This window comes from Anguilla anguilla, chromosome 6 (genome assembly GCF_013347855.1).
Source record: "Anguilla anguilla isolate fAngAng1 chromosome 6, fAngAng1.pri, whole genome shotgun sequence".
NCBI classification, from domain to species: Eukaryota; Metazoa; Chordata; class Actinopteri; order Anguilliformes; family Anguillidae; genus Anguilla; species Anguilla anguilla.
Window position 1 is genome coordinate 25,738,484 of NC_049206.1, and position 27,204 is coordinate 25,765,687.

A 27,204-nucleotide genomic window follows, 5' to 3' on the forward strand; every position below is an offset into this window, starting at 1 on the left:
ATAATGCACTGAAATGGTGAAAAAGAATTGGACACTTCAATATTGGGGTTACAATGAATGCTTGTAATTCCAGGAATAAGAAAATGCCAGAAACATGTTAGATTTACATCTTTATACATTTGGCAGTGATCCCTGTACTGCCCTACAGGTGTAAGAAAGGCCCATTTCCTGCAATAGAAGAACACTATCCAAGAGACTACAAATACTGCACTATCAACAGCGCACTTCTAAATTAAAATCAACTTTAATAACCAGGAATGAGAATATGCAATGGAATGTGGAATATATTAAACCATTGGGGAGGGGACCAGTGTTTTGACGAACCACCAAAGAGTCTGATGAGGCCATTTCCAGTAATGAATCTCTGTACAGGACACTGCAGCCTGAATGCTGAAATAACTTGAAATAAGTCTTGTGCCCCTTCAATAAAAAGGGTTGAATTGAATTTATTTAACCTTCATTTGTCCAAGTTGAAAAACATGAGAGGAATACAAAAATTTGGAAACTTAGATAAAATTAATGAATAAGAAGAAAAAGAGATTGCCTAGAAAAATGTTTGTTTCATGTATTGTAGGTGGGGCAGGGCCCATACCACGTAGTAACTTCCATGTATTTGTATCAACAAAGTATCTGAGGAATTTGCAACATGCAACATCAGTGCTCTGACACAAATGTTATCTTCTAAATGTTTTGACAGAGAACCTGAACAGGGCACAATCAACATTTTAGTAATCTGAATTTTTATTCTCCAAAAGAAAGTGATTTAGCCTCCTAAAAAACAGCAATTAGTGTTTGTCCTTTGCAGAGGACACGAGTCCCTGATCTTAATCCCAAGAACCATATATTCTAATATACTGAAACTTACAAGAGACATACTATGAAAAATAAAATAATGTTTTCAAAAATATTTACACTGCAACTTTTTTTCTGCCAGGTCTCAATGTGATTTCCCTGTATAAATAAAAGTTTGAGGTCTCAGGAGGCTATGGATCTTTAAAATTAACGGCCACGAAATTTAGATTTTTTTTTTGTATTCAGTTGCTTAGCTTTTTACTCATGATTCATTACATTACATTACATTACAGGCATTTAGCAGACGCTCTTATCCAGAGCGACTTACACAACTTTTACATGGCATTTTTTACATTGTATCCATTTATACAGCTGGATATATACTGAAGCAATTTCAGTTAAGTACCTTGCTCAAGGGTACAACGGCAGTGTCCTACCCGGGAATCGGACCTGCGACCTTTCGGTTACAAGCCCAGTTCCTTACCCACTGTGCTACACTCCATATTCATACCTTAATACTGTTGGCTTGCTTTTAATTAACCAGATAAATTAATTTAACCCAACTGAAATATTGATTTAAAAATATCACATTCTGAATTATATCTAGTCATTTGTGCAATGTCTCAGTATCAAAGGAGCCACATCTTAAAGATGTGAAGTAATGAAAAAGGGTTTCTTTCTAAGCAAAGGTAATGATAGCATTCCACAAGTATATAGTCATGCCTAATATGGAATGTATCTAGAGCTTAGGTGATTTGTGCCCTTATATATATTTTTTTTTCAGTGGGCTCAAACACTGGGAAGGGCCATACTGTAGTACATAGGGCCTCTCCAATGTTAGAGTCACAGGGGCAGCTTTCTGTTCAGCTCACCAAATGCTTCAGCAAAGAGGGCAGGACCACGGACAGCACTTTCCCAATTGCACCTACTACCTATTGCGTTACCGGAGGGAACATGTAACGACTAAATGTGTTGGCTTTCGGATACGCAAACTCTTGATTTTCATCAAAAAGGATGCCACGGTCCTTCGCCAAGTACACCAGTGAGTGTCTGAGTGGCTCACATGAAGGCCTTATCCTATATTCTTTTGATGCAATGTGCTTTATTATGTTATTTTATTCTTTAGTTTGGTCATTGTGGAAGTATTCATAATTGCTTTGCTTATTTGTCCATTTTAATTAAATAAATGTATGCTGCTTCACAGATAAATGAGGTTGTAAAATTGAAGATCTGACAAAATTAAACAGACCTTTTATTTAAATCCAAAATGCCATCGACCTTGAGGTTTAACACTTGTTATTACTAGTAAATATCATAAGTATCATATATTTGACATTGCTTGCTCATGACGAGCATGCTATTCTTCATAACCTGACACTGTGTACAGTAAGTGTGTGTGTGTGTGTCTATATATATAATCATTTATAGTTGTAATACTAACATGAACGATATAAGCCTATAATAATATACTTGTGCAAACACATACAGTATGTATATTGTCAAGTACAGCAAGTAGTAATTTCTTACTCTGCTTGTGATTTATGATGACTGCAACTACAACAGTGACAAAAACTTTTGTATTGTGGTACACAAACTTTTATTGGTGCTACCCTTGTTCTACCAGACCTTGAGTGGCTGGGAGAGCATCAACTAGGTGGATATTCAGTTCATGAGAACTAGAAGCTTACACACAGAAAGTGGTATTCTGGTTTGAGTAGAAATCAATGGGATCTTTTCCCACATCATAGGCATAAATTGGGTGATATAGCTGAAAACAGTGTTTATGGAGGCCAACCAGTCTTAGCCACAATAAAGTCAATGACAGATGTTGTAAAACAAGACAATCAATATAGAACAGTAGCTGCATGTCAGTTTGTAGTCCATCAGGGAACTTACCTAATTTATTGTGACTAATAAATCTTAATATATGATTATTGTATGAATATTCTAGTAGACCACCTAGGTATTAATAATGAATAATTTAAAAAAATGTGGCTTCTTAAGTTTGTGATTTAAAAAAAACTCACTTGTGACAATGCTGGAAAAATGCCACTTATTGCCATTCAAATCACAATACTACTTACTCTGCATGTTGTAGTTTGAGCAGAAAAAATAAAAAAAATATTTTTTAAAATACAGTAGCTTGCCTATCTTGTTAGTTCCTCCATGCTCCTGGGCTGAATCTCTTGACATTCAGTAATCTTTGGTTGTACTTCTGGTTTTCATTTCCCGGTCTAATCAGACTGGTTTAGACCTGGGACAGCAGGTGAATTAAATTTCCAGTCAGTCAGTAACATTAATCAATCAATTAAAATACTGAGGGGAAAAAATAACAGATTGACTAGGGAAAAAAGACAAACAACAGTTCTTCTGGGATCAATGACAAGATTTCTCTGGTCTCTGTGTGCAACAAAATATTCTGATGAAAATTCAAATGTGACTACTATCTTTTATCCGTTCATATTTTTTGCAGAACAATTTTTTACTACAGTGTTGCCACTCTACGCGATTCTTACTCTTGCATATTTATGAACTAGGTCTGTTCGGGAAGTTACTTCAATATAGTTACCATATTGAATAACTTAACGAATGTGTTCCAATGCATGTAAAATAAATTCACCGATGGACTACAATCTGACTACAATTTAGGGACACCCATTCTCCCTTGACTTGCATTATAGCACGTCTTCTTGTCATTTCCTCCACCATCTTTGACAGTATGATGGTGTGTTGTGCGCAATCGCGCAAAGGAATGCCTCCGCCTCCTCGAATTGTTTGCGCCTGCGCATTACAATCTCTTGTTTTAGTGTATTTCCGGACGCCAAGTCTGCACAGCTGCCGCCGAATTTAAAGAGACAGGGGGAGGTAGTTGTTTAATTTTAATTTTAAACCTTTGTCTTGAACCTCGTTTGCTATTGCTTTTTATGAGAGTGATCTACATGTAGCGACAAGATAACTAGCTAGCTCCTAAATGAAAGGATGTTTTTTTAAACTAAAAGTCACCTCGCACACACTAATTTCCCCTCATCTCTCGGCCCCCAGCTAACGTTAGCTAGCAAGCTGGCTAGCTAGCTTGCTAGCTTGGTACGCGGAGACCAAGATTTCTTTCAACTAGCAAATCTGGGACAGCGGACAATGGCGAAAATTCAGGCGCACGGTAACATGAAACAAATAAGCCAAATGCAAGACAAGGCCTACGTCGTGCAGAAACAAGTACAACAGCAACACTTTCAAAAACTGAAGGTAAGAAATGACAGCAGCAAAGAAAGAAAAGAAAAAGTCCTCCAGTCCAGTGCCATTTTGTGTTTGCGTTTCGATACGAGAAGCCAATAGCTAGTAAGATGAGAAAAGAACTGGATGTACCGTACCCCTATTCGCTTGCTAGTTAACGTTGGCTAAGCTGCATCTGGTTATCCAGTAACTGCTAGTCTTAAACTTGTTAGCTGTGCTGCGTGATTAATAGATATTGAGCAAGGTTAACATAGCTAGCAAGCTATATATCTTATAGTTACTAACGTTAGTTTGCGTTCTTTCGGATAATATCTGCATAGCTAACGTTACTTACTTTGTCTCTCTTAGCCTGCTGAGTTATCTAAATTGTTTTTAGACGTTTCAGATGGCTGTATGACTAGTTCGCTAGCCATTTAGCTACTACAGATGTTCGCAGTGTCTTGGAGGCTTTAGTGTGTGTGTTGCAGTTAGCTGTAGGCAGTTAGCGAGCTACACCTCGGTGTCGCTTTTTTCTTTGTTAGTCTAACGTTAGCTACCTTGGAACTAGCTTGCCCGCCAGACAGAAACAAACCGCTAGTTAGCTATGACACGGCGGTGCCAAAACAACGTAGTTAACGTTAGTTACCGTCAGAAGGTTTCGTTGTTAATGTTTAACTCGCCCTTTCCATTTCGCTAGAATACTTAGATTATCTCTACGCTGTAGTTAGTTGTCTTGCGAGCTTTTTGTCTTGTCATGCTTTGTTAAACATTAGTATTTTGAACGGGTTGGTTAACATTAACATTATGATTTGTATTTGGATAACTACCACTGATACACATTGTCATTGAACACTGCTTTCCATGTGTTTACATACGAAGCGGATGTTGCCTGTGATGGCTACACGTAGTGGCATTTTAGAGAATACAAATCAAAATCAAGAGTCTGCTGCATTGTCAAATTTCAAATGGAAAATTCTTCGCGTGGTCAACAACCGCAGTGCACTTCGCGAGCTAGTTGGCTAACTAGGTAAGGTATTATGGCAGTCTGAAAATGTCATTGTTTTCTGTGACCAAGCAGCCTTATTAGAAATAGCTCGGCAGCTTTACAGATAGACGAAAATGCTCGCTACTCAACTGCACTTCGTTTAATTGTGGAATTGTATGTACACTGAGCTTCGTAGAGTCGTTTTTTGTTTTCTTGCATTACAGAAGTAATGTTTTTTTCCCCCTTCACTACAGTTGCTTTTGTGAAATAAAAAACGGGTATTGCATTTACGTTTTCTTTCATTCATTTTCAACCTCAGGTAGAAGATGCTCTATCGTACCTTGATCAGGTGAAAATACGCTTCGGGAATGACCCTGGGATATACAACAAATTCCTGGACATTATGAAAGAATTCAAGTCGCAAAGGTTTGTAAATGGATTCCTGCTATTTTCTCTGGCTAAACATGCTGTGTACTTTGATAGGGGACAGCAGAGTGCATACACCTTTCTTGTAGACATGTCAAACAAAAGATGCTTGTCTACTTAGAAGCAGTTTTAAGACCCGCAAACTGAACCATGGTCAGGCATTCTTAAAATTAGCTTGATATGGCTAAGCTCTGTAAGGAAACTCAGGATATCAATTTTGTGTCCCATTTTAATTCCAAAGTTTCCTTCCTCCCTCTCTGACAGCATTGACACACCTGGGGTCATTAATCGAGTGTCCCAGCTGTTCCATGGTCATCCAGACCTGGTCTTGGGGTTCAATGCCTTCTTACCCCCAGGATACCGGATAGAGATTCCCAAGAATGGGGTGGTGTCCCTTCAATCGCCACTGTCTGCCCAGGTGAAGCATCTCATCTTGTCTCTCACACTTTTGGTGCTTTCCTTGTTTGCTTGTTTGTAGCCGTGGACCATGTACCTTCCTCAGTAATTGCAGAGGTGTTGCTATCTGTCTGATCACCGTTTCTAACACTGCTTCTCTAGAGAGAGACAGTAATGCTGCTTCTGTAGGGAGGTAGTAACGCTGCTTCCGTAGAGAGTGGCAGTGACACTACTTCTGTAGAGAGAGGCAGTAACACTGCTTCTGTAGAGAGGCAGTAACGCTGCTTCTGTAGAGAGAGGCAGTAAGGCTGCTTCTGTAGAGAGAGGCAGTAACGCTGCTTCTGTAGAGAGAGGCAGTGACACTACTTCTGTATAGAAAGGCAGTAACACTGCTTTTGTAGAGAGAGGCAGTAAAGCTACTTCTGTAGAGAGAGGCTGTAAAGCTGCTTCTGTAGAGAGAGGCAGTGACACTGCTTCTGTAGAGAGAGGCAGTAACGCTGCTTCTGTAGAGAGGCAGTAACGCTGCTTCTGTAGAGAGGCAGTAACGCTGCTTCTGTAGAGAGAGGCAGTAATGCTGCTTCTGTAGAGAGGCAGTAACGCTGCTTCTGTAGAGAGGCAGTAACGTTGCTTCTGTAGAGAGAGGCAGTGACACTACTTCTGTATAGAAAGGCAGTAACACTGCTTCTGTAGAGAGAGGCTGTAACGCTGCTTCTGTAGAGAGAGGCAATGACGCTGCTTCTGTAGAGAGAGGCAGTGACACTGCTTCTGTAGAGAGAGGCAGTAACACTGCTTCTGTAGAGAGAGGCAGTAACGCTTCTTCTGTAGAGAGGGGCAGTAACGCTGCTTCTGTAGAGAGGGGCAGTAATGCTGCTTCTGTAGAGAGGGGCAGTAATGCTGCTTCTGTAGAGAGGGGCAGTAATGCTGCTTCTGTAGAGAGGGGCAGTAATGCTGCTTCTGTAGAGAGGGGCAGTAATGCTGCTTCTGTAGAGAGAGGCAGTAACGCTTCTTCTGTAGAGAGGGGCAGTAATGCTGCTTCTGTAGAGAGGGGCAGTAATGCTGCTTCTGTAGAGAGGGGCAGTAATGCTGCTTCTGTAGAGAGGGGCAGGAATGCTGCTTCCGTAGAGGGAGGCAGTGACGCTGCTTTAGGATATTAGTATTGGTAATGACAGAATGCCACAGTGTTGTATGTCTCCTTTGCTTTATGAACTGAGAAGCTAAATTGCTGCTGTTTAAAACTCTGCTAATTGCCCAAGGGTATTGGGGATCATATTCTGCAGTGAAGCATTTTCAGTGTGTACAAGATGGGCAGCAGTGTAGTATAATGGGCAAGGAGCTTGGCTTCAGTTTCAGGTCCTAGGTAAGACAATGCTCTTATACCCTTGAGCACGGTACTTAACCTGATTTGTTTCAGTATATATCCAGCTGTTAAAATGGATGCTATGTAAACAAGCTCTCGACAAGAGCATCTGCTAAATGCCCGTAATATAATGTTTAGCAGTTGTTTTTCATGTGACTAATGGAGTCTTTTCCCCTGACAGGTGTCCCCTGGCCAGACCAGGAGCGTGGCGACCGTTGCAGTGGGTGTGGCTGGGGGAATCTCTGCCTCGCCCCCAGCAGGTGCTGGCTGCACTCAGGATGAGGCGGCAGCCTCGCTGGACTCTGCCCCTTCGTCCTCTGGCATCCCCGAACCGCCCAATAGGCTTTCCTTGGCCCTGCCCAGCCAGGAAGGGCAGTCCGGGCCCCTCCCTTCCTCCTCGTCCCCGCTGTGTTCAGAGCCCAGTCCCGTGGAGTTTGACAGTGCAATCAGCTATGTGAACAAGATCAAAAACCGCTTCCTAGACCATCCAGAAATTTACAGATCCTTCCTGGAGATACTACACACTTACCAGGTACCTTTTTTCTATTCCATCTAATATGGGATCTGGACAGAGCTTGTCTGAAATGTAGTGCATGTATGTGTTCCAGTAAGAACAGATCTGAAATATGGTGCATGTGCATTCCAGACAGAGCAGGCCTGAACTGCGGTGTGTTTTCCTGAAAGAGCATGTCTGAAATGCAGTGCATGCCTGAGTTCCAGAAAGAGCTGGTCTAAAATGCAGTGCTTGCCTGAGTTCCAGGAAGAGCAGGTCTGAAATGTGCATGCGTGCATTCAAAGAGAAAGCAGGTTTAAAATGCAGTGCATACGCGTGTTCCTGAAAGAGCAGGTCTGAAATGCCGTGTATGTGTGTGTTCTAAAAAGAGCAGCTTTGAAATGTTGTGCGTACGTTCTAGAAAGAGCAGGTCTGAAATGTGCATGTGTGTGTGTTCCAGGAAGAACAGGTCTGAAATGTGCATGCGTGCGTTCCAGAGAAAGTAGGTCTAAAATGCAGTGCATACGTGTGTTCCTGAAAGAGCAGGTCTGAAATGCGGTGTATGTGTCTGTTCTAAAAAGAGCAGCTTTGAAATGTTGTGCGTGCGTTCTAGAAAGATCAGGTCTGAATTGCAGTGTGTGCTTGTGTTCCAGATAAAGTAGCTCTGAAATGTGGTGCTTGCTGGCTTTTCTGAAGGAGCAACTCTGAAATGCAGTGCATGCATGTGTTCCTGAAAGAGCTGGTCTGAAATGCAGTTCGTGCCTGAGTTTCAGAAAGAGCAGGTCTGAAATGTGGTGCGTGTGTGTGTTACAGAGAGAGTAGGTCTGAAATGCAGTATGTGCATGTGTTCTAGAAAGAGCAGCTCTTGAAATCTGGTGCTTGCGTGTGTTCCAGAAAGAGCAGCTTTGAACTGTGGTGCGAGCATGTGTTCCAGAAAGAGCAGGTCTGAACTGTTATGTGTGTGTTCTTGACAAAGCAAGTCTGAAATGTGCTACGTGTGTGTATTCCAGAAAGAACAGCTTTGAAATGTGGTACATATGTGTGTTCCAGAAAGACCAGGTCTGAAATGCGATGTGTGTGTTCCTGAAAGAGCAGGTCTGAAATGTGGTACGTGTGTGTTCCTGAAAGAGCAGGTCTGAAATGTGGTACGTGTGTGTTCCAGAAAGAACAGCTTTGAAATGTGGTACATGTGTGTGCCTGAAAGAGCAGGTCTGAGATGCGGTGCGAGCGTGTGTTCCAGAAAGACTAGGTCTGAAAAGTGGAGGGAGACGAGATTATCACACTTCATCATTGCAGTCTGTACTTTTTGTGTGTGTTCTAGAAAGAGCAACTGGAGATGAAGGAAACGCGGGGTCGTGGAGGAGGGGGCATGACTGAGGATGAGGTCTTCTCAAAGGTGGCGAGCCTCTTCAAGGGCCAGGAGGATCTGCTGGCCGAATTTGGACAGTTCTTGCCAGACGCCAAGAGATCATTGGTTAGGAGCTTCTTCATGCTTTAATGTCGCTATCAAGCATCTATCAATCTGTCTATGAATTTTTATTTAGCCTTTAACCAGTAGGTTCTGGCCAGGGTCTTTTGAGATGTGTCTTGTTTCATTAGAATGGCTTCCATTGTAATATGCTAATTGGGCTATATTTTATATGCTGCCTACTCTATTACAGTTCACGGGCAGTTCGCTAACGGGGAAAGACCACCTCAAGAAGATGGAAGACGAGGACTTGGCCAAACAGAGCAAGAAGAGGTCCCGGCCTATGCTGATGCCCCACATGACTCCACTGCTAAAGGTTTCTGCTTCCAAATGCTTTTCTTGGCTTAGTAACTTCCTGTTGGTTTGATATGTCGTGCCCACTCTGGGCCTCACCCAAAAGTAGTTTCTGCAAGTGAGAGTAACGGTTATTATATTGAGGACCTGTGCCCTCCTCAGTCTTGTGCATGTTCTCTCTCGAGCCGTTCAGGAGGACATTTGAAGGGGAGACCATTTCGGTCTATGCTTTTATGTAAATGCGTGATTGTAGTGAAGTGCCTAGGTAACCCACAGATATGTATTCAGACGCCATAATGCAGCGGTTCTCAAACTCGGTCCCGGGGGACCTCTGTTTACGCTTGTTTTTGTTACAGCCAATCTCTTGCTCAATTATGGTTGTTGGAAGTTCCTCGTTATTTATCTAGAGGCTAGTTTTAGTTTCCATGTGTCCACATTTTCATCAGTTTGGTATTTATTGATTCACCTCAGTCCTTAATTTGTTCTATTAATAAATGTTTCTTTTTTAACCTCTCTTTATGTAATTGTTATTCTGTTGTTAGCTATTTCAGATATAATGTGGCTTAAGAAGGTAAACAATCCTTCAGAACATACAGTGTAATTAAGAAAAATTTAGTTAACTCTGGGATTTAAAGTGTGGCTGGAACATAAACCAACATACACAGGGGTCACCCAGGACCAAAGTCATGAAGCACTGCCCTGATGAATGGGTTGTGACCCCCCCGCCCCCCCCCCTTTTTTTTGGGAGGTATTACAGTCCCCACCAAATGTCTGTCTCTTTGGACATTAAAGTGCTGTGTATCCACATGTTCACCTGTGTCCATAAAATTTACCATGGAACATAAACCAGCAGCATCTTTTTAAAGTCTTGGATAAGATTGCCTGTTAAAAAAAATATTTAAAATCAGTTTTTATATTTGGCTGCTCATGGATCAAATATCTCAAGGTGATTTATTTTTTGCTCAGTAGCAGTGTAAATTTAATTATTCGCCTACATGGCTGGGTGGCCTCGATGCCTTGGACTTGTTAACATAGCTGTGCTTCTTAAGAGCTCAAGTTTTAATGTTAATGCAAAAAATATGTATCGGCTGTATAACATGAATACAGCTTGATCTATTTTGGTATTTGAAAATGGTACTTCATAGCACGATTTAATGAATTGCTGGTAGGTGTCTTCAGCTTTAAATGAAAAGTCCAGAACTCCCTACAAGTAGATCTCAGGGGGTTTGTGTTGATATTCATTTTGTGTAAGTTTAGAAGCTCTTTCAATATGGTCTTCTATTAAAATGCCATGTTAGTTGTTCTGTTAACATAATTTTAACATTCAAGACATTCTGAAAGGTTTAAATTAACAAGAGTAATGTATTCTTGTTTTTATTCTGGTGTTTTATTATTTGAATTACGTCATTGGTTTTACTTTTTTTGTTTTTTTTTTTAGAAAAAAATGAAGCTGTCGTGTTCGAAAGACCAGTCCTTTGCTGCTGTTGGAAAGCATGGAGTTTTACGGGAGTTCACATTTTTCGACAAGGTATGGAAGAAATGTCTAAAATGAAATCGGGTAATTCTGCTTCGTGTCTGTGTAATGGACCGACACATCAGAGCCCATGGACTCTTCGATGGCCCGTGGCCTTCAGGTGCTCAGTCGTTGTCTTGTCTTCAGGTCCGGCGCTTGTTCAAGAGCCAGGAGGTTTACGAGAACTTCCTGCGCTGCATTGCCCTCTTCAACCAGGAGGTGGTGTCGGGCGCCGAGCTGCTGCAACTGGTCACGCCGTTCCTGGGGTGAGTTTGTCGGTGCAAAGACTGGAGGGCTCTCGTAATGGAATAGAATAGCTTATCTTTCCCAGGGGGAAATAACTTAGTTGGGCTTCAGGAAAGCGAACTGATGTGGAGAACAGAACTTTATTGTCCGTAGAAGTGTGCCTTGGAGAGCCCGACATGTCTTCAAATGACTCGCTTGATTTTTTTGTTTTTTTAGGAAGTTTCCGGAGCTGTACACCCAGTTCAAGTCCTTTCTTGGGGACAAAGAGCTCTCTCACTCCTTGTCCGGGCTGTCGGACCGCTACATGGAGGGCGGCGGCCGGGAGATCGATTACGCCTCCTGCAAACGCCTGGGCTCCAGCTACAGGGCGCTGCCCAAGACCTACCAGCAGCCCAAGTGTAGCGGACGCACTGCCATCTGCAAGGAGGTACGGTGTAGCACTGCAGAGCCACACTTTAACACTGCAGTCTGCACTGCAGTCACACTTTATCACTGCATCTGTACTGCAGTCACACTTTTTATCACTGCAGTCACACTTTATCACTGCAGTCTGCACTGCAAGCACACTTTATCACTGCAGTCACACTTTATCACTGCATCTGCACTGCAGAGCCACACTTTATCACTGCATCTGCACTGCAGTCACACTTTATCACTGCATCTGCACTGCAGAGTCACACTTTATCACTGCAGTCTGCACTGCAGTCACACTTTATCACTGCATCTGCACTGCAGAGCCACACTTTATCACTGCATCTGCACTGCAGAGTCACACTTTATCACTGCAGTCTGCACTGCAGTCACACTTTATCACTGCATCTGCACTGCAGAGTCACACTTTATCACTGCAGTCTGTACTGCAGTCACACTTTATCACTGCATCTGCACTGCAGTCACACTTTATCACTGCAGTCTGTACTGCAGTCACACTTTATCACTGCATCTGCACTGCAGTCATACTTTATCACTGCATCTGCACTGCAGTCACACTTTATCACTGCAGTCTGCACTGCAGAGTCACACCTTTATCACTGCAGTCTGCACTGCAAGCACATTTTATCACTGCAGTCTGCACTGCTGTCACACTTTATCACTCCAGTCTGAAGTGCAGAGTCACACCTTTATCACTCCAGTCTGAAGTGCAGTCACAATTTATCACTCCAGTCTGCACTGCAGTCACAATTTATCACTGCAGTCTGCGCTGCAGTCATAATTTATCACTGCATCTGCACTGCAGAGTCACACTTTATCACTGCAGTCTGAACTGCAGTCACACTTTATCACTGCAGTCTGCACTGCAGAGTCACATTTTATTATCACTGCAGTCTCTCTCCTCCTTGGGCATGTGCATTACTAAAGCTGTGCGTCTCTCTTTCTCTCTCTCTCTCTCGATCCCGAATGGCTAGGTGCTGAACGACACGTGGGTGTCGTTTCCCTCGTGGTCAGAGGACTCCACCTTCGTCAGCTCCAAGAAGACGCCGTACGAGGAACAGCTCCACCGCTGCGAGGACGAGAGGTTCGAGGTAACGTGAGCCGAGTTTCCATCTGCCTTACAATTACATAAAGCAGTGAAGAGCAGTGCGCCATCTTCCCTCTTCCACGAGGTTCATCAGGTAAGCCTAATTTATACTTTGCCAAATTTAATTTTTGGGGAAAAAAAGGGTCGCATTTCCTCAATGTCACGCTCCTCAGTGTTGCAGTCCCTTTAGAATACTGTTGTCGCGGACAACGTCATACTGCAGCGTGATTGGTCAGTTTACAAATATAAACCAACGGTCATGAAATTGGCTTTTTGTTACCGTAGACGCAATAGATCCCTCCCTGCCGGCCTTCGCAAAGTATAAATGGCAAACGCGGTGCGACGGCTTCATTTTTGTCGCCACGCCTTTGTTTTTGGCGCACGACACTTGTCTGAAGTCTTGCGCCGGATTATAGATTGGGCTTCACTGTTGAAAGTTTGTCGGTCTGTTTCAGCAGCTCGATGGCCTTGCTTTGCTGTTTATTTGGCCCCGTGTGTGCTGTTAATGCACCACCCCTTGCTGCCTAAGACACCGGGCATTACTGTGGGCCCTTCCCCTCCCCTCCCCTCTGATTACACCCATCTACCGCGATCGCTCCCACGCGGGAGGTTAACGTTTCCCCCCCTCCCCTCCAGCTGGACGTGGTCCTGGAGACCAACCTGGCCACCATCCGGGTGCTGGAGAGCGTGCAGAAGAAGCTGTCGCGCCTCTCCCCGGAGGACCAGGACCGCTTCCGGCTGGACGACTGCCTGGGCGGCACCTCCGAGGTCATCCAGCGCCGCGCCGTCTACCGCATCTACGGCGACAAGGCGCCCGAGGTCATCGAGGGCCTGAAGAGGAACCCCGTCACCGCCGTGCCGCTGGTGCTCAAGAGGTCAGAGCGGGGTCGCTGGCGCGCACACGCGCAGACGCACACGCGCAGACGCACACTCGGGCTGCACCAAATGAATACTTCGATTGATTATTCGACTGATAACTACAGCGATTGATTGATTAGTCGTCTTTGGCGCGAATTATGGCTTGTACGCGTATTTTACTCACTAGTCACGCTAGCTGCCAATCGTGGCAATAATTATTTGAATAACGATCAACTACCGAAAAGAAAAATAACTGACCTTGAAAAAAATGTGGGCTTAATAGTTGGATCGTATTTATAATTAGCGATGAAGTCTATGCAGTATACTAGGCTCCATGGCAACCGTATCAATGGCGATGGTCGTCTTGGTGGCTGATTGTACTCATAGCCAGCCTGATACTTGAAGAAACCTTCATAACGACGCTAGGTGGGTCACATGTAAGAGACTGTCTTCACTACTGCATGACACTTTTTTCAACCAGTTCAGCTCACCAATAGTCTGTCTAGTTGCTTAGTAATAAAAAAAGTTGTGAATTGAGTAGCCTTTTTGCACAAATGTTAATCGCTAACCTGCCTATCAGTATCCAATGCTGCAATTACCCCGGTGGCTAACTACAGGACGGGAAGGCGAACTAGTTCTGCTATCGTGCAATGGTGGTTTTGTCCACATCGTGGTGTTTCCTTTCTAGATGCTTAAGCATGCAAGTTGTACTACCATGGCATGTTATTGTTTTCTGTTCTTCTACCTGTTCCATAGGTTAGAAGCTGCAGCATCAATGCTTCTGCCTTGAGGTTTGAGTAATTCATTCTCTGGTGTTTGGAGGCCCTTTGTAAATGACAAATCTACCGCAGAAATATTTGTCGATTAATTTTTAGTCGAAATTGTCGATAACGTCGAGCAGTTGTTTCAGCCCTGATACGCGCTTGCGCAAACGCCACAGGCGCGTGCTTCCTGAAAGCCTTGGGCCGCCACTTAACCCAGGTATTATCTCTGCCACAAGTTTCTAGTTCAGTAGAAATGATGTGGTCCGAGTCTATGGTTAGCATATTTAAATGGCCGAGCAGGCCTTTCATAATCTGATCTGTGAAAGGTTAGGCGGTTTGCGCTGGACGAACGGCTTAATCGCGGCCGTCGCGCGGCGATAAACGCGCGAAACGCCCGCGCTTGGAGGACTCAGCGTCTCTGCCCCCCCCCCCCGCCCGTGTCCGCAGGCTGAAGGCCAAGGAGGAGGAGTGGCGGGAGGCCCAGCAGGGCTTCAACAAGATCTGGCGGGAGCAGTACGAGAAGGCCTACCTCAAGTCCCTGGACCACCAGGGCGTCAACTTCAAGCAGAACGACATCAAGGCTCTGCGGTCCAAGAGCCTGCTCAACGAGATCGAGAGCGTCTACGACGAGGTGGGCCCCACCCCCCCCCGGCTCCATTCCCTCATAGACTCCGCCCCGTATACATTTCCGGCCTCGTCATTCGACGAGGCCTGTGACTGGCGTTTCGGGCCTCGAGGCATCGCCGTAGATACAATAATCTCTGAAATGATTACAGTGTATGACAGATTATAGCTGCGCAGATTCTCATTGCCCGTCCAATTACGCCGTCAAGTCAATATTACGACGCAGCTAAAGGGCAGTGTCACCAGAGTGAAGCATGGAATGCGCTAACAGCTTCTTGAGAAACGGTTGTAACCGATGGCAATATCCGTCTGGTTCACTGCACACCAGTGGACGTTATTTGTTTTACACATCACCCATTGTTAGACCGTAGCCGAAAGACAATAGAAGACCAGAATTTCAGATCTCAGAAATACTGTTTCTGAGGGAAAACCAGGGTGGGACAAACGGGGTTTGGAACTCTGGGGGGAAAAAAACAGAAGCAAATGACGGGGAACACAACCGGAATGACGTTATTCACAAGTTGCTGGAGTCATTTATCATTTTTCCAGAGGCGTTTAGCTAATATTTCCTTGGTGTAATGGCACAATGAATAACAAATTACCCGTTGTCCTTTTAATTAATCGTGCATCGTTAACTTCACTTGCAAATTGGGAAGAAAAAAACATTCACCGACTCGGTGTCTTTCCATAAAGTTACTTTGAAGTTACATTTCTGTGTTGTAACACGGAGTGGAAAACACAATTTGCATGCACTAATACCTTTCGCTGCATTTATCTGCATTAAAAGCACTTTTACTGGGTGATAAATTGTCTGTGTAAATGCTTTCGGGGAAATTGCTGAAAAAACTCGCTTCATACTTGTGACCCTGTTCGGGTTTGTTTGGGCCAACTTTAACACGTCACTCCAAAGAAACTCTTAACTTGACTGGTAACAATTAAATCACTGCACCCACATCACTTAAGTAAATATGACATTCAAGTTGCATGCTCACATTCTTTTTGCATCATTTTTTTTTTACAGTTAGTGTATCTTAGAAACAGCAAAATTTTTGCTGTCTCGGTTTTTGATCGTGTTGCCGAGGCGAATTATTGAGGTGATTAATGTACCGCATCGGTGCGATTGTTTAACAAGCGGCTTGAAGCGAGGCTGGGGGTGGCCTCACGCCACCTCCTTTCCACAGGCCCCGCCCGTAAAAAAAAAACCCGCTTCCTGTTTTCCCGCCACCTCAAAACCCGCTTCCTGTTGCGCTCTCCCCGCAGAGGCAAGAGCAGAGCACGGAGGAGGGGGGCGTGGGCCAGCAGGGCCGCGACGGCGGCGGCGGCTCCGGGGGGGCCGTCAGCGAGCCCCACATGGTCTTCACCTACGAGGACAAGCAGATCCTGGAGGACGCCGCCTCGCTGATCATCTACCACGTCAAGCGCCAGCCCACCATCCACAAGGACGACAAGGACCACATCAAGCGCATCGTGCAGCACTTCGTCCCCGACCTCTTCTTCGCCCGCCGCGGGGAGCTGAGCGAGACCGAGGAGTGGACGGACGAGGAGGCCGACGCCGAGGAGGGGGTCGGAGCGGGTGGAGGTGGAGGTGGAGGAGGAGTCGGAGTCGGAATCGGAGGGGGCGGCGGCGGCGGCAGCGGAGGGCCGGGGGCGGGGGGACCGCCGGGAGGAGGAGGAGGAGGAGGAGGAGGCCCGCAGCTGAACGGGGAGTCCAGGAGGAGGCGCTGCGTCTCGCCCCACAACGCGGAGCCCAGCCCCCCCGGCAGCCTGGCGCTGGGCGGGGAGAAGCTGGACCTGCGCGACCCCGAGGCCGAGCACCAGAAGGAGCTGGACGACGTCTACAACCTCTTCTTCCTCAACAACAACTGGTACTTCTTCCTGCGGCTGCACCAGACGCTGTGCGCGCGGCTGCTGCGGGTCTACCGCCAGGCCGAGAGGCAGCTGCTGGAGCGGCGGGCCGAGCAGGACCGGGAGAGGATCCTCCAGGCCGAGGGCCGCCGGGACAAAGCCAGCGACCTGGCCATGGAGCTGCGACTCAAACAGCCCAGTAAGAGAAGAGCCAGCCAGCCTCGCAGTGACCAGGCTCCTGAGCCGCATCTGCTAGCCGAGAGGCACATAATAAGAGCTATAGCTGTAGAGGGCAGGTGTCTGAGAAAGTGTAGGGACTGCTGAAGAGATAAAGCCAACCTACTTTGGGAGCATGTGCGCTTATCAGCAAAGTTTAATGACTATGTTTATAAGTTTTTACTACTACACTGTGTCTAATCATCTTGAACTTTAGCAAATGATTAGAGAGCTACAGTAGTAGTAGTAAAGTCAACTCATTGGCAGATTTGCTAAACTTTACTAGTTTGTGCCATTTTTGTCGTTAAATGTCGGTGACTAGCTCGTGAGAAAGCTGTTGAGGCTAGATTGCTTTTGAAAACCTTTGACAAGTGAACAAAAATAAAAGCAGTGAGATAGCAAGCATGCTGTTGAATGAATGTGTATGTGTGCATGAATGTGTGTGTGTCTAATCAACATCCTTGTTGAGCCCTCCGGAATGTTTTTGTTCAGATTGTCGTGTGTGTCTGTGTGTCTGTCTGTGTGTCTGTGTGTGTGTGTGTGTGTGTGTGTCTGTATCTGTGTCTGTGTGTGGGGGTGTGTGTGTGTGTGTGTGTGTGTGTGTGTTTGTCTGTGTGTCTGAGTCTGTGAGTCTGTGTGCGTGTGTGTGTCTGTGTGTGTGTTTTTGTCTGAGTCTGTGTGTGTCTGTCTGTGTCTGTGTGTATGTGTGTGTGTTTTTCTGTGTGTCTGTGTGTGTCTGTGTCTGTGTGTGTGTGTGCGTGTGTGTCTATGTCTGTGCCTGTGCCTGTGCGTGTGTGTGTCTGTGTGTGTGTGTGTGTGTGTATGTGTTTTTCTGTGTGTCTGAGTCTGTGAGTCTGTGTGTGTGTGAGTCTGCGTGTACATGCGCGTTTGTGTGGGTAACCGCCGTCCTGCTTTCGCAGGCGAAGTCGAGCTGGAGGAGTACTACCCGGCCTTCCTGGACATGGTCCGTAACCTCCTGGACGGGAACCTGGACTCCACGCAGTACGAGGACACGCTGCGAGAGATGTTCACCATCCACGCCTACATCGGCTTCACCATCGACAAGCTCATCCAGAACATCATCAGACAGGTGAGAGGTGCACGGCGCCCCGCCGCTCTTCACACGCGCGTTCGCGTCAAACGGTAAACGGAAATGCCTACGTCAAGGCACTCGTCAGGTGTTGGGCTCCACGTAGGGCTGTATCGTGGTGAAGTCGCGAAACATTTCACAGCGCTTCTAATTCTGTTCGCGCAACAGAACATTTGAACATTTCAATGAAAGGTTTTCATTGGGAGATGCAAAAAGCCTCTGGAAATTGATGGTTCGCAAATATTTTTTACCAAGCTAGCTTAATGACAGAAATCAAAATTCTACCTGAGGTTGGATGCACTTACCGGTGCGCACGCGGGCGGTAGTCCGTAATAGTCTGCAGTTATAACACAGGCTCCATCCAACAGGATCCTTTCATCCTTTTTCTTCACTTTTAAAAAATCCTGCTCCCCTTGAAGTTTTCGTGTCCCTTGTTTTAGTTCTCCTCCGGTTGCTCCACTCAAATCTCAGTGGGGCTGAATTTTGTTTTAAGATACTCGAGGCCAGGCTGTGTGCATAAGTATCTTATATCCTTCTCCTCAAAGTGCAAAGCACACACTGAAGGAGGCAGGAGTTACTGCAAGCTTGGACTCCCACAACCACAGGTCCGTAGTCAGCCGCCTGTAGCGAGAGGACCCTCCCAGTGCTACCGTGCTGAAACGCTAATATTTATTAGTTCTCTCTGCATTGTAATGAGGGCATCCGCGCACTACGGGGTAGTGGCAGGTAAAATTGAGAACCTGGAGCTGAGTCCTTCAGCTTGCTGGCAGAAGCAAGAAGCCGCTGATATCCCAGCCCAGCTCGCCAGTTTGAATCTTTAATTTGCAGGTGAGAAATGTTCCGCAAGCACTCAGTAACCTAGCTAAAATGCAGGAATTATTGTAAAAACGTGTTTTCGTACATTATCAAAAGTTTAGCTGTCATCCTAGCGTTAGCGTTAATCATTAGCATGTTCATTTGCAAGTGAATCCTGTTACAGTTTTGTTTCATAATTATTTGGAGTCGAGTAACATTTGCTTTACTTTCATGATACTTGGGCATTTGAACATATGTATATTTGTAAGTATTGTCAAACAATTTAAATTACGGTCAAAAATGTCAGCCTGGCTAATTTAATGTTGGCTAACCAGTGACAGGTTGATTCTGTTCGCTCAACCTCATTAATTAAAATGGTGAAGTGGTGTTTCATTAAGTATGACTGTTATAGCCAAAGAAAAACGGAAGATAAAACATACAAATAGCCATTTATACATGGTTTTGTTACTTTCTCGGCCTAAATTGAAATACTGTCTTTGCATTTATTGCTGTAATGAGTATTACTTTAAAAGCAGTTGAATGTAATATTTGAGTTTTCCATATGATTAAATGCATTTCCTTTTAAAGCAATTATTTGCCTTTTAAAATTGTATGTCATATCTTAAGGCTTCTGATGCTTGTCGTTGGTGAGCTGCGTGGCTGCAGCGAACTAAGATTGCTCTGCCCTTTTTTACTACAAACCCCTCTCCATCATCTCTGCTCATAGCCATTATCCATAATTTTCTTTGGTGTTCGTGGGCAAGGAACGAATGAAAGGACAAAATGGGGTTGTTTTCCTCCTTGAGATGGAGCAGCAAGGAACATCGCAAGCTTTTGTTTGCTTCTGAATCACCGTTCCGTGTTTCTGAGCTCACCCATTTTCCACGAAGAACTACGCAGAACTAAGCTGCCGGAAGAAAGTTAGTCCCCCTTCCTGTTTGCCTATCCGGAAATGTGAGATGGGCGGGTCGCTGTATCGCACACGTAAACTACACCAGGAAAATGTGCCCTCACACCATTATGCAACCCCCGGAATAACTTGCGTTTTGTATCCATGAGCTCAGGGAAAATTCCTTTTTCGTTAAACATACTAGCTATCGAACGGGTTAATCTGCGTTTACATCAAAATATCAACATCATATCTGTAAATTTCAAGCAAATGCCATCTTTGTTTACATAATTGTCTGCATAGCTCACGTTCCATAAACACACTGTATTTGCATAAGAACTGTGGCGTTCTTACCGTGGCGCCACAGAGGAGCGCATCGCGGGAGCTCCGGCGTGCGCTCGAGCGGTCCGGTGGTGATGGAGTCTCCTCTCTATGCCCCCCCCCCCTCACCCCCCCCAGCTGCAGCACCTGGTGAGCGACGAGGTGTGCCTGCAGGTGGCCGAGCTCTACCTGGCCGAGCGCAAGAGGGGCGCGGCCGGGGGGAACCTGTCCTCGCAGTGCGTGCGCGCCGCCTGGGAGACCAGCTACCAGTGGAAGGCCGAGAGGGTCATGGCCGACGAGAACTGCTTCAAGGTAAAGGCGGGGGGGGGGGGGGGGGTTAACGAATGACGACGGGCAGGACGCGTGGCGCAGGCGGTCCGTGGGGCGTGGAGCCGGATGTGACTCGTCCCGTCTGGGTGGGGGTTCAGTGCTCACCATGGCACTTTATCAGCTGTGTTTCCTTCTCTGTCTGTTGCCATCTCTGCTTTCCACTTGTCTGAATAAAGCAAAAAAAATTCTATGTGAAAGGAGGGCAAAAGTCAGGACTGATCGATGTATCCACCCTGTGGTATTATATCAGGGTTTGTAAAATAGCCGTGTGGGGGGAAAACGGTGTTTAGGACCAATATGTGAACACGTCTGTCCTGACCCTGTCTTATTGGTTCTGACCGAGAACGTAAGTGTGTCCTGACCCTATTTTATCAGTACTGAGGAAAAACCGCAGTCTGTCCTGAACCAGGGAGGATCTGTCCCAGGCTTGTTTAACACTTGATGTTGAGGCTACATGACACGGTGAAAGATGTTAAGTGTGGGGAGATAGGAATTGGTGCAGCAGACAGGGTGTTAAACCTCCATTCAGGGCAGCTCATGATGTTTCTGAAATGATGAAATGCATCAGTAGGCATGCTTTCTCCTTGACCGTGCAGGTGATGTTCATCCAGAGGAAAGGTCAGGTGACTATGACAATCGAGCTGCTGGACACCGAGGAAGCACAAGCCGACGACCCGCTGGACGTCCAGGTTCCTTCACCCTGATATTTCTGTTCTGATTAGAAACACACTGATGGCTCTGAGTAGTATCACACACTGATAGCTCTGAGTAGTATCACACACTGATGGCTCTGAGTAGTATCACACACTGATAGCTCTGAGTAGTATCACACACTGATAGCTCTGAGTAGTATCACACACTGATGGCTCTGAGTAGTATCACACACTGATGGCTCTGAGTAGTATCACACACTGATAGCTCTGAGTAGTATCACACACTGATAGCTCTGAGTAGTATCACACACTGATAGCTCTGAGTAGTAATTCCCTGATATTTATGTTAAACAGTAACACACTGATACACTATATGGCCAAAAGTGTCTGGACACTGCTTGGTCTGGGGCTGTTTTTCATGGTTTGGGCCTATGACCCTGAGTTCCAGTGAAGGTGAATCTTAATGCTACAGCATACAATCACATTCTGGACGATTATGTGCTTCCCCAACAGTTTTGGGAAGGCCCTTTTCATGCTGAAACAGGAAATGCCGCCAGACACACAGCAAAGTCTATATAGAAATGGTTTTGTTGAGAACTGTGTGGAAGAACTTGACTGGCCTGCACTGAGCCCTGACCTCAACTCCATCCCACATCTTTGGGATCAATTGGAAAGTGAACTGCAAGCCAGCCCTTACACCCAACATTACATTACATTACATTACATTATAGGCATTTAGCAGACGCTCTTATCCAGAGCGACTTACACAACTTTTTTTTACATAGCACTTTACATTGTATCCATTTATACAGCTGGATATATACTGAAGCAACGCAGGTTAAGTACCTTGCTCAAGGGTACAACGGCAGTGTCCTTACCCGGGATTCGAACCTACGACCTTTCGGTTACGAGCGCAGTTCCTTACCCACTGTGCCACACTCAGTGCCCGACCTCACTAATGTTCTTCTAGTTGAGTGAAAGCAAATCCCTGCAGCAATGCGCCAACATCTAGTATATAACCTTCACAGAAGAGCAGAAAAGGACGGAACAACTTGATATTATTTCCCATAATTCTGGCTAATTCAGGTCTTCATATACTTTTGGCCATATAGTGTATCTCAGAGTTCTAATTCCCTGATGTTTCTGTGGAGTACTAACACACTGATCTTTGTTGAAGTAACACCCGCTACTATTTTTGAGTAGTGACAGACACTTATTTCTGTGTAATAGTAACATACTGCTATTTCTGAGTAGTGACGCACACTGTTGTTTCTGTTGAATTGTGACACGCACTGACATTTCTATTGGGGTAGTAACACACTGACGCTTCTGCTAGGTAGTAACACAAAGATGTATCTGTTAAGTAGCAACAATATTTCTGAGTGCTGCTTACATTGCAGAGGCCTAAGGACTAGGCCCTGAGCAGGGGCATCGATTCCTGTTTTCCATTGGGAGAAGTGCACTAAACGGGGAAGAGTCGGTCTTTAATGATCTCTGTGGTCTTCTCCATGCAGTACCTGTCCAGTTACATTGAGCAGTTTGTTGGGACGGAGTCGGCACTGTGCGCTCAGTCAGAGGGATTCTGCTTCAAACCAGTCTTCCTGCCCAGGTGAACACTGCCCTACAGCTGCTGTCTCCTCATGCTTTTCCCTTTTGGCTGTTCTCCTGCTCTAAGCAGTTTGAAAACTACATTTGTTTGGTAACCTTCACATAGAGCAGTGGTGTCAAACTCGTGCCATGGAGGGCCGTGTGTATGCAGGTTTTCATTCCAACCAATTAATGCTGCCTTAATTGAGTCCAATTACTCATTCAGCCATATGCGTTTAACTGCATTGAAGCACAGAATATAAGAAAATTTTTATTTAGACAATGCGGGTCACCATAGACGTTGGGTCACCATTGTGCACAAACCTGCATCCCTAATTCAGCAAATAATTTAACTAATTATATAATCAAGATCTGAGGCTGGAATGAAAACCTGCATACACACGGCCCTCCATGGCACGAGTTTGACACCACTGACATAGAGCTTTACATTTTTCTCCAAAGGACACGCACTGTAATCCTTTTTGTTTAAAAAAAAAAAAAAGTAATAATTGTATTGTCTTGAGTGGAGCACCTCCTTAATCTGCGAGTCTACCTCAGTCTGCTGTGACAGGCACCTGTATGCCCCCAGTCACACACCGGGACCCCCCACTCCCCATTCTGTCCCTCATTAAACCCTGAGACACAGGTCTGTCCCCAGCCAGCGTCCCACATTAAAACACTGAGTCACCTGACCCCCCACTCCCCATTCTGTCCCTCATTAAACCCTGAGAGACAGGTCTGTCCCCAGCCAGCGTCCCACATTAAAACATTGAGTCACCTGACCCCCCCCCCTCCCCCCCAGCCAGTGTCCCACATTAAAACACTGAGTCACCTGACCCCCCCCCCCCTCCCCCCCAGCCAGCGTCCCACATTAAAACACTGAGTCACCTGACCCCCCCCCCCCCCAGCCAGCGTCCCACATTAAAACACTGAGTCACCTGACCCCCCACTCCCCACTCCCCCTCTCATTAAACCCTGAGAGACAGGTCTGTCCCCAGCCAGCGTCCCACATTAAAACACTGAGTCACCTGACCACCCCACTCCCCACTCTGTCCCTTATTAAACCCACACAGGCACAGGTCTGTCCCCAGTAAGTATCCCACATTAAAACACTGAGTCGCCTCCCCCAGGAACCTGCGGCGTTTCCGGCGCTGGCAGCTGCGGCAGATGGAGGCCATGCGCTGTCGCCGGGAGTGGCGCCGGCAGCTGGGCGTGGAGACGGCCGGCAGCCTGGACTGCCGCTTCAAGCTGCACTCCCACAAGATGGTGTTCGTCATGAACTCCGAGGACTACATGTACCGCCGGGGGGCCCTCGTCAAAGCCAGGAAGGTACGTGGAGCCGAACCCCTCGCGCGGCCAGGAATCGGTTTGCGCATTTAGCCTGCGCACGTTCTGCGGGAAGTATCCGCCGCAGGGGGAAAGAAACGCACACGTTTGGCTGGAGAGCAAAGCCTAGTGTTGGGGTCAGATATCCTGCAGCAGACTGGCTGAGTTCCTGAAGGGAAATAAATGCTAACCAGGGCTCTATGCTAACATGTTTTTCCAAGGAGCACATTTGCTCCTTAGCTGAAATATGTAGGAGCACACTAATGCATCGCAATTAGTAGACGTGCTATTACCAGTTAGCGCACATCAGTTTTCAAGCGTGAATGCTCCTAAGATGGGAGCACTGTGGAGCACTGTGATGCCCTGCTAACGCCGCTCGGGCGGGTGTCTCCCTCAGGCCCAGCACGCCGTGGCGCGGGCGCAGCACGAGCGCTTCGACCGGTGGCACCAGGGCTGGCTGGCGGAGCACGTGCCCCCATCGGCGGAGCGAGCCGTGCAGGACTGGCTCATGGGCGAGGAGGAGGAGGAGATGATCCCCTGCAAGACCACCTGCCTCACCAGGCAGGTCAACGGCCTGCCCGTCAACCGGTACCAGGTCCGCTACAGCAGCAAGCCCCCCGCCTCGCCCTAAACAGCCACCGCCCCCCCTCCGCCAACCGCCCCTGAAACAACCGCCCCCCACCCGCCCCTTTCACACACGTACAGAAGAGACCGTGCACATGAACCGACACACAGACACGCACGCACAAGATGGAGCAGGAGAGGCCGAGGAGGCGGGCCCCAGAGGTGCCGGGGGGGGCCGCGTGGCCGGCGCCAAGACGCGGAGCCGGAACCCGGACCCGGACCGGGAGTGAAACTCGGAAGAAAGGCAAAAGCCGCCCCAGCTTTCAGGAAGCCCCTCATCTTCCGCCCCCACCGCTTCTCTCATCTCTCCTGAAATCGACCTGCGAACAGCCGCACAAAAAAAAAACTCATCCAGTTTGTTCGAGGAATGTGAAGAATCTTTTTAAATGTAGTTTTTAGCTTCACGAGCCTGAGTGTGTGTTGTTTATATTTGTATATGTTTCTACTGGAAGAGACAGATAAGATGAAAGAGTACAGCTGGTGTTTGTACAGGATACTAATTCAAGCATACTTATATAAATATATGTATACATGCATATATACAGTATAGATACATAAGGAAATAACGTGATACTGTGGCATTTTTGCTGGCAGCCAGTTCCTTAATACATCCATTACTTTGTTTTCCTTGTAACTGAATAATCATATCCCAGGCTGTGTCCATCATGTGACGACTTTTCAAGGCATTTGTTTGTACTTCAGCTGTGTTAAACCTCCAAATTATGTACATCCGTGATTTCATCAGGTCCTGCTTGAAGGATGCTGTCATTTTTACACATTAAAGCTGAAAATGAACAAAAAAAATCAGTGGTGGAAAAGAATGTAAACCATTTCCTTACCCTGTTGAAGTTTATCATGAAATAAACCACATAGGTGTAAACTTCTAAACCCAAGGCATTGTGTCTTCCTTTGATTTTGATCTCGATCTCATGGACGTTTGAAATGCTGTCCTTTAGAGGTTCTCAAAATGGCATGTCAACATAGATCATAAAATATGCCGAGAAATGTCGGACTGCTTTCTTAATTGACAATGCTGGTTTGTCTTTGTGTTGATTTAGGTTATCGAGCAATTCAATTTAAGGTTAAGAAGTGTTTTGTTGAATTGCTGGATTTCTGTTTCTAATGAACCGCCACTGGATGACTGAATATTATGATATATTGGGATTTATTGCGTACAGTCTTTTCACTGTAATAATGTGAGTACAAGATCATTTTTTCCCGCATGGCCTCGTACGTTGCCTGGTCTCCGAAAATAATAGAACTGGGGTGGTAATTCCGGTCCTGGAGGGCCGGTTGGTGCAAGTTTTTGTGTCCACCAATTATCCTGACTAAATGTTGGTCCCAGTAGAAGGCTTCATAAAGGGACAAGAACAGTCTTCGGCTGTCATGCGTGCACTTAGAAAGAAATGTAGCTGGAATCTCATGGCGTAAATGTTGAGGCTACTGAAGTAATCCAGGCCAGAAGTTTTCTTGAAAATCAGAAACTGGTGCCGGCCTTGTTGCCCACCTCTGGTTTTTCCTTTGCTTAGCGAGGAGCTAATGTATGGGGACATCATTCACTAACGTTGCCTCAAATTGGTATTGAACATATAACTACAAATACAGTATTTTTATGGAACGTGAGCTATGCAGACAATTATGTAAACAATGATGTTTGCTACAGATCTTTGATATCTTGGTGTAAAAGCCGATTTACCTGTTCGATAGCTAGTATGTTTAACGAAATAGGAATTTGCAATCAGTGGACTGAAAACAACAGAAACTAGCAAGCTTACTAGCTATAACTCGTGTTTGTTATTTCTAGAATATATTTAGGTTTAAGACCTTATGTTAAGCACGTGTGTAACCCTAAATGTGAAAATTACTTGTTACGGGCGAAAATTACTTGCGTGCGTTGCAATTACAGATGCCCCATTGCTTCCTATGACCATTTTTTGCTTATTTGTAGACCGAAGACGATGATTTGTTCCTACCGGGGAGTTAATGTATGTCATATATATGTTTTAGCGTTTTCTCTCTATCGGAGATTTTTTTCTTTTTTTAGGTTTTGGGTTTCCGGTATTTTATGAATAGCGTTTATGACAATATTGCAGAGGGGCTTTTATTCGTCAAGCGTTGGTGGTATAGTGGTTAGCATAGCTGCCTTCCAAGCAGTTGACCCGGGTTCGATTCCCGGCCAACGCAGACCTCCTTTTTTTCATTGATTACTCAATGTTTTTTCTCAAATAGCCTCTGAATCAGTCAGACAATGAAACCATTTAGAATCTCGACCATTCAGTTGCGTGATTTAGGCCAATAATACGTTCGGAATCTGATGATTAATGACAGTCTTCAAAAAATCAAGACAATTAAACTTTAAATACTCATATTTTTCAAATAAATTCATGTATAGCTAAGTATTGCCTTTTTGTGGGAGAAAAAAATTGCTTGGTCATGTTTGAGTGCTGAGACTGTACTTTTAAAAAGACCACATGGTGTCAGTGTTGTGTTTCTTTTTTCCCCACAACACGGAAGAGTGCCATTCTAGTTTGTAGGCCTACTACGGAAACATAAATGACTCTTTAGCTGCTACAGTGAGAAAGC

General features: G+C 45.7%; 1 protein-coding gene and 1 non-coding gene across 5 annotated transcripts; both read left to right on the forward strand.

Moving 5' to 3' along the window:
* Nucleotides 1-3,552: 3,552 nt before the first annotated feature.
* sin3b (SIN3 transcription regulator family member B) lies at nt 3,553-25,514 on the forward strand. 4 transcript variants are annotated; one of them, XM_035422419.1, is made up of 20 exons: nt 3,553-3,657; nt 3,835-4,035; nt 5,307-5,413; nt 5,678-5,831; nt 7,348-7,698; nt 8,981-9,133; nt 9,321-9,443; nt 10,860-10,949; nt 11,082-11,200; nt 11,397-11,607; nt 12,587-12,703; nt 13,336-13,574; nt 14,769-14,952; nt 16,206-16,989; nt 17,927-18,096; nt 20,240-20,413; nt 21,028-21,120; nt 22,599-22,693; nt 23,802-24,000; nt 24,395-25,514. In XM_035422419.1, the coding sequence occupies exons 2-20, from the start codon at nt 3,928-3,930 to the stop codon at nt 24,626-24,628; spliced, it is 3,705 nt and encodes a 1,234-aa protein (XP_035278310.1). In that variant the 5' UTR covers nt 3,553-3,657; nt 3,835-3,927; the 3' UTR covers nt 24,629-25,514. The 4 variants fall into 4 exon arrangements, 3 of the variants coding, with proteins under 3 accessions (XP_035278310.1, XP_035278311.1, XP_035278312.1); XM_035422420.1 differs by lacking the exons at nt 3,553-3,657; nt 3,835-4,035 and adding an exon at nt 4,163-5,029; XR_004765768.1 differs by lacking the exons at nt 23,802-24,000; nt 24,395-25,514 and adding an exon at nt 23,108-23,173 and having other exon boundaries at nt 3,591-4,035; nt 22,599-22,794.
* Nucleotides 25,515-26,733: 1,219 nt separating this feature from the next.
* Nucleotides 26,734-26,805, forward strand: trnag-ucc. The gene has a single exon. It is a non-coding gene; the product is annotated as a tRNA-Gly (tRNA).
* Nucleotides 26,806-27,204: the final 399 nt, after the last annotated feature.

What these genes read in the sequence shown, in the direction of transcription:
- sin3b (XM_035422419.1), top strand. Translation starts at nt 3,928, where the DNA reads ATGGCGAAAATTCAGGCGCACGGTAACATGAAACAAATAAGCCAAATG. An exon ending in AATCGCCACTGTCTGCCCAG is followed by an intron (nt 5,832 to 7,347) that starts GTGAAGCATCTC and finishes TTCCCCTGACAG; the next exon opens with GTGTCCCCTGGCCAGACCAG. An exon ending in AGTTCACATTTTTCGACAAG is followed by an intron (nt 10,950 to 11,081) that starts GTATGGAAGAAA and finishes TCTTGTCTTCAG; the next exon opens with GTCCGGCGCTTGTTCAAGAG.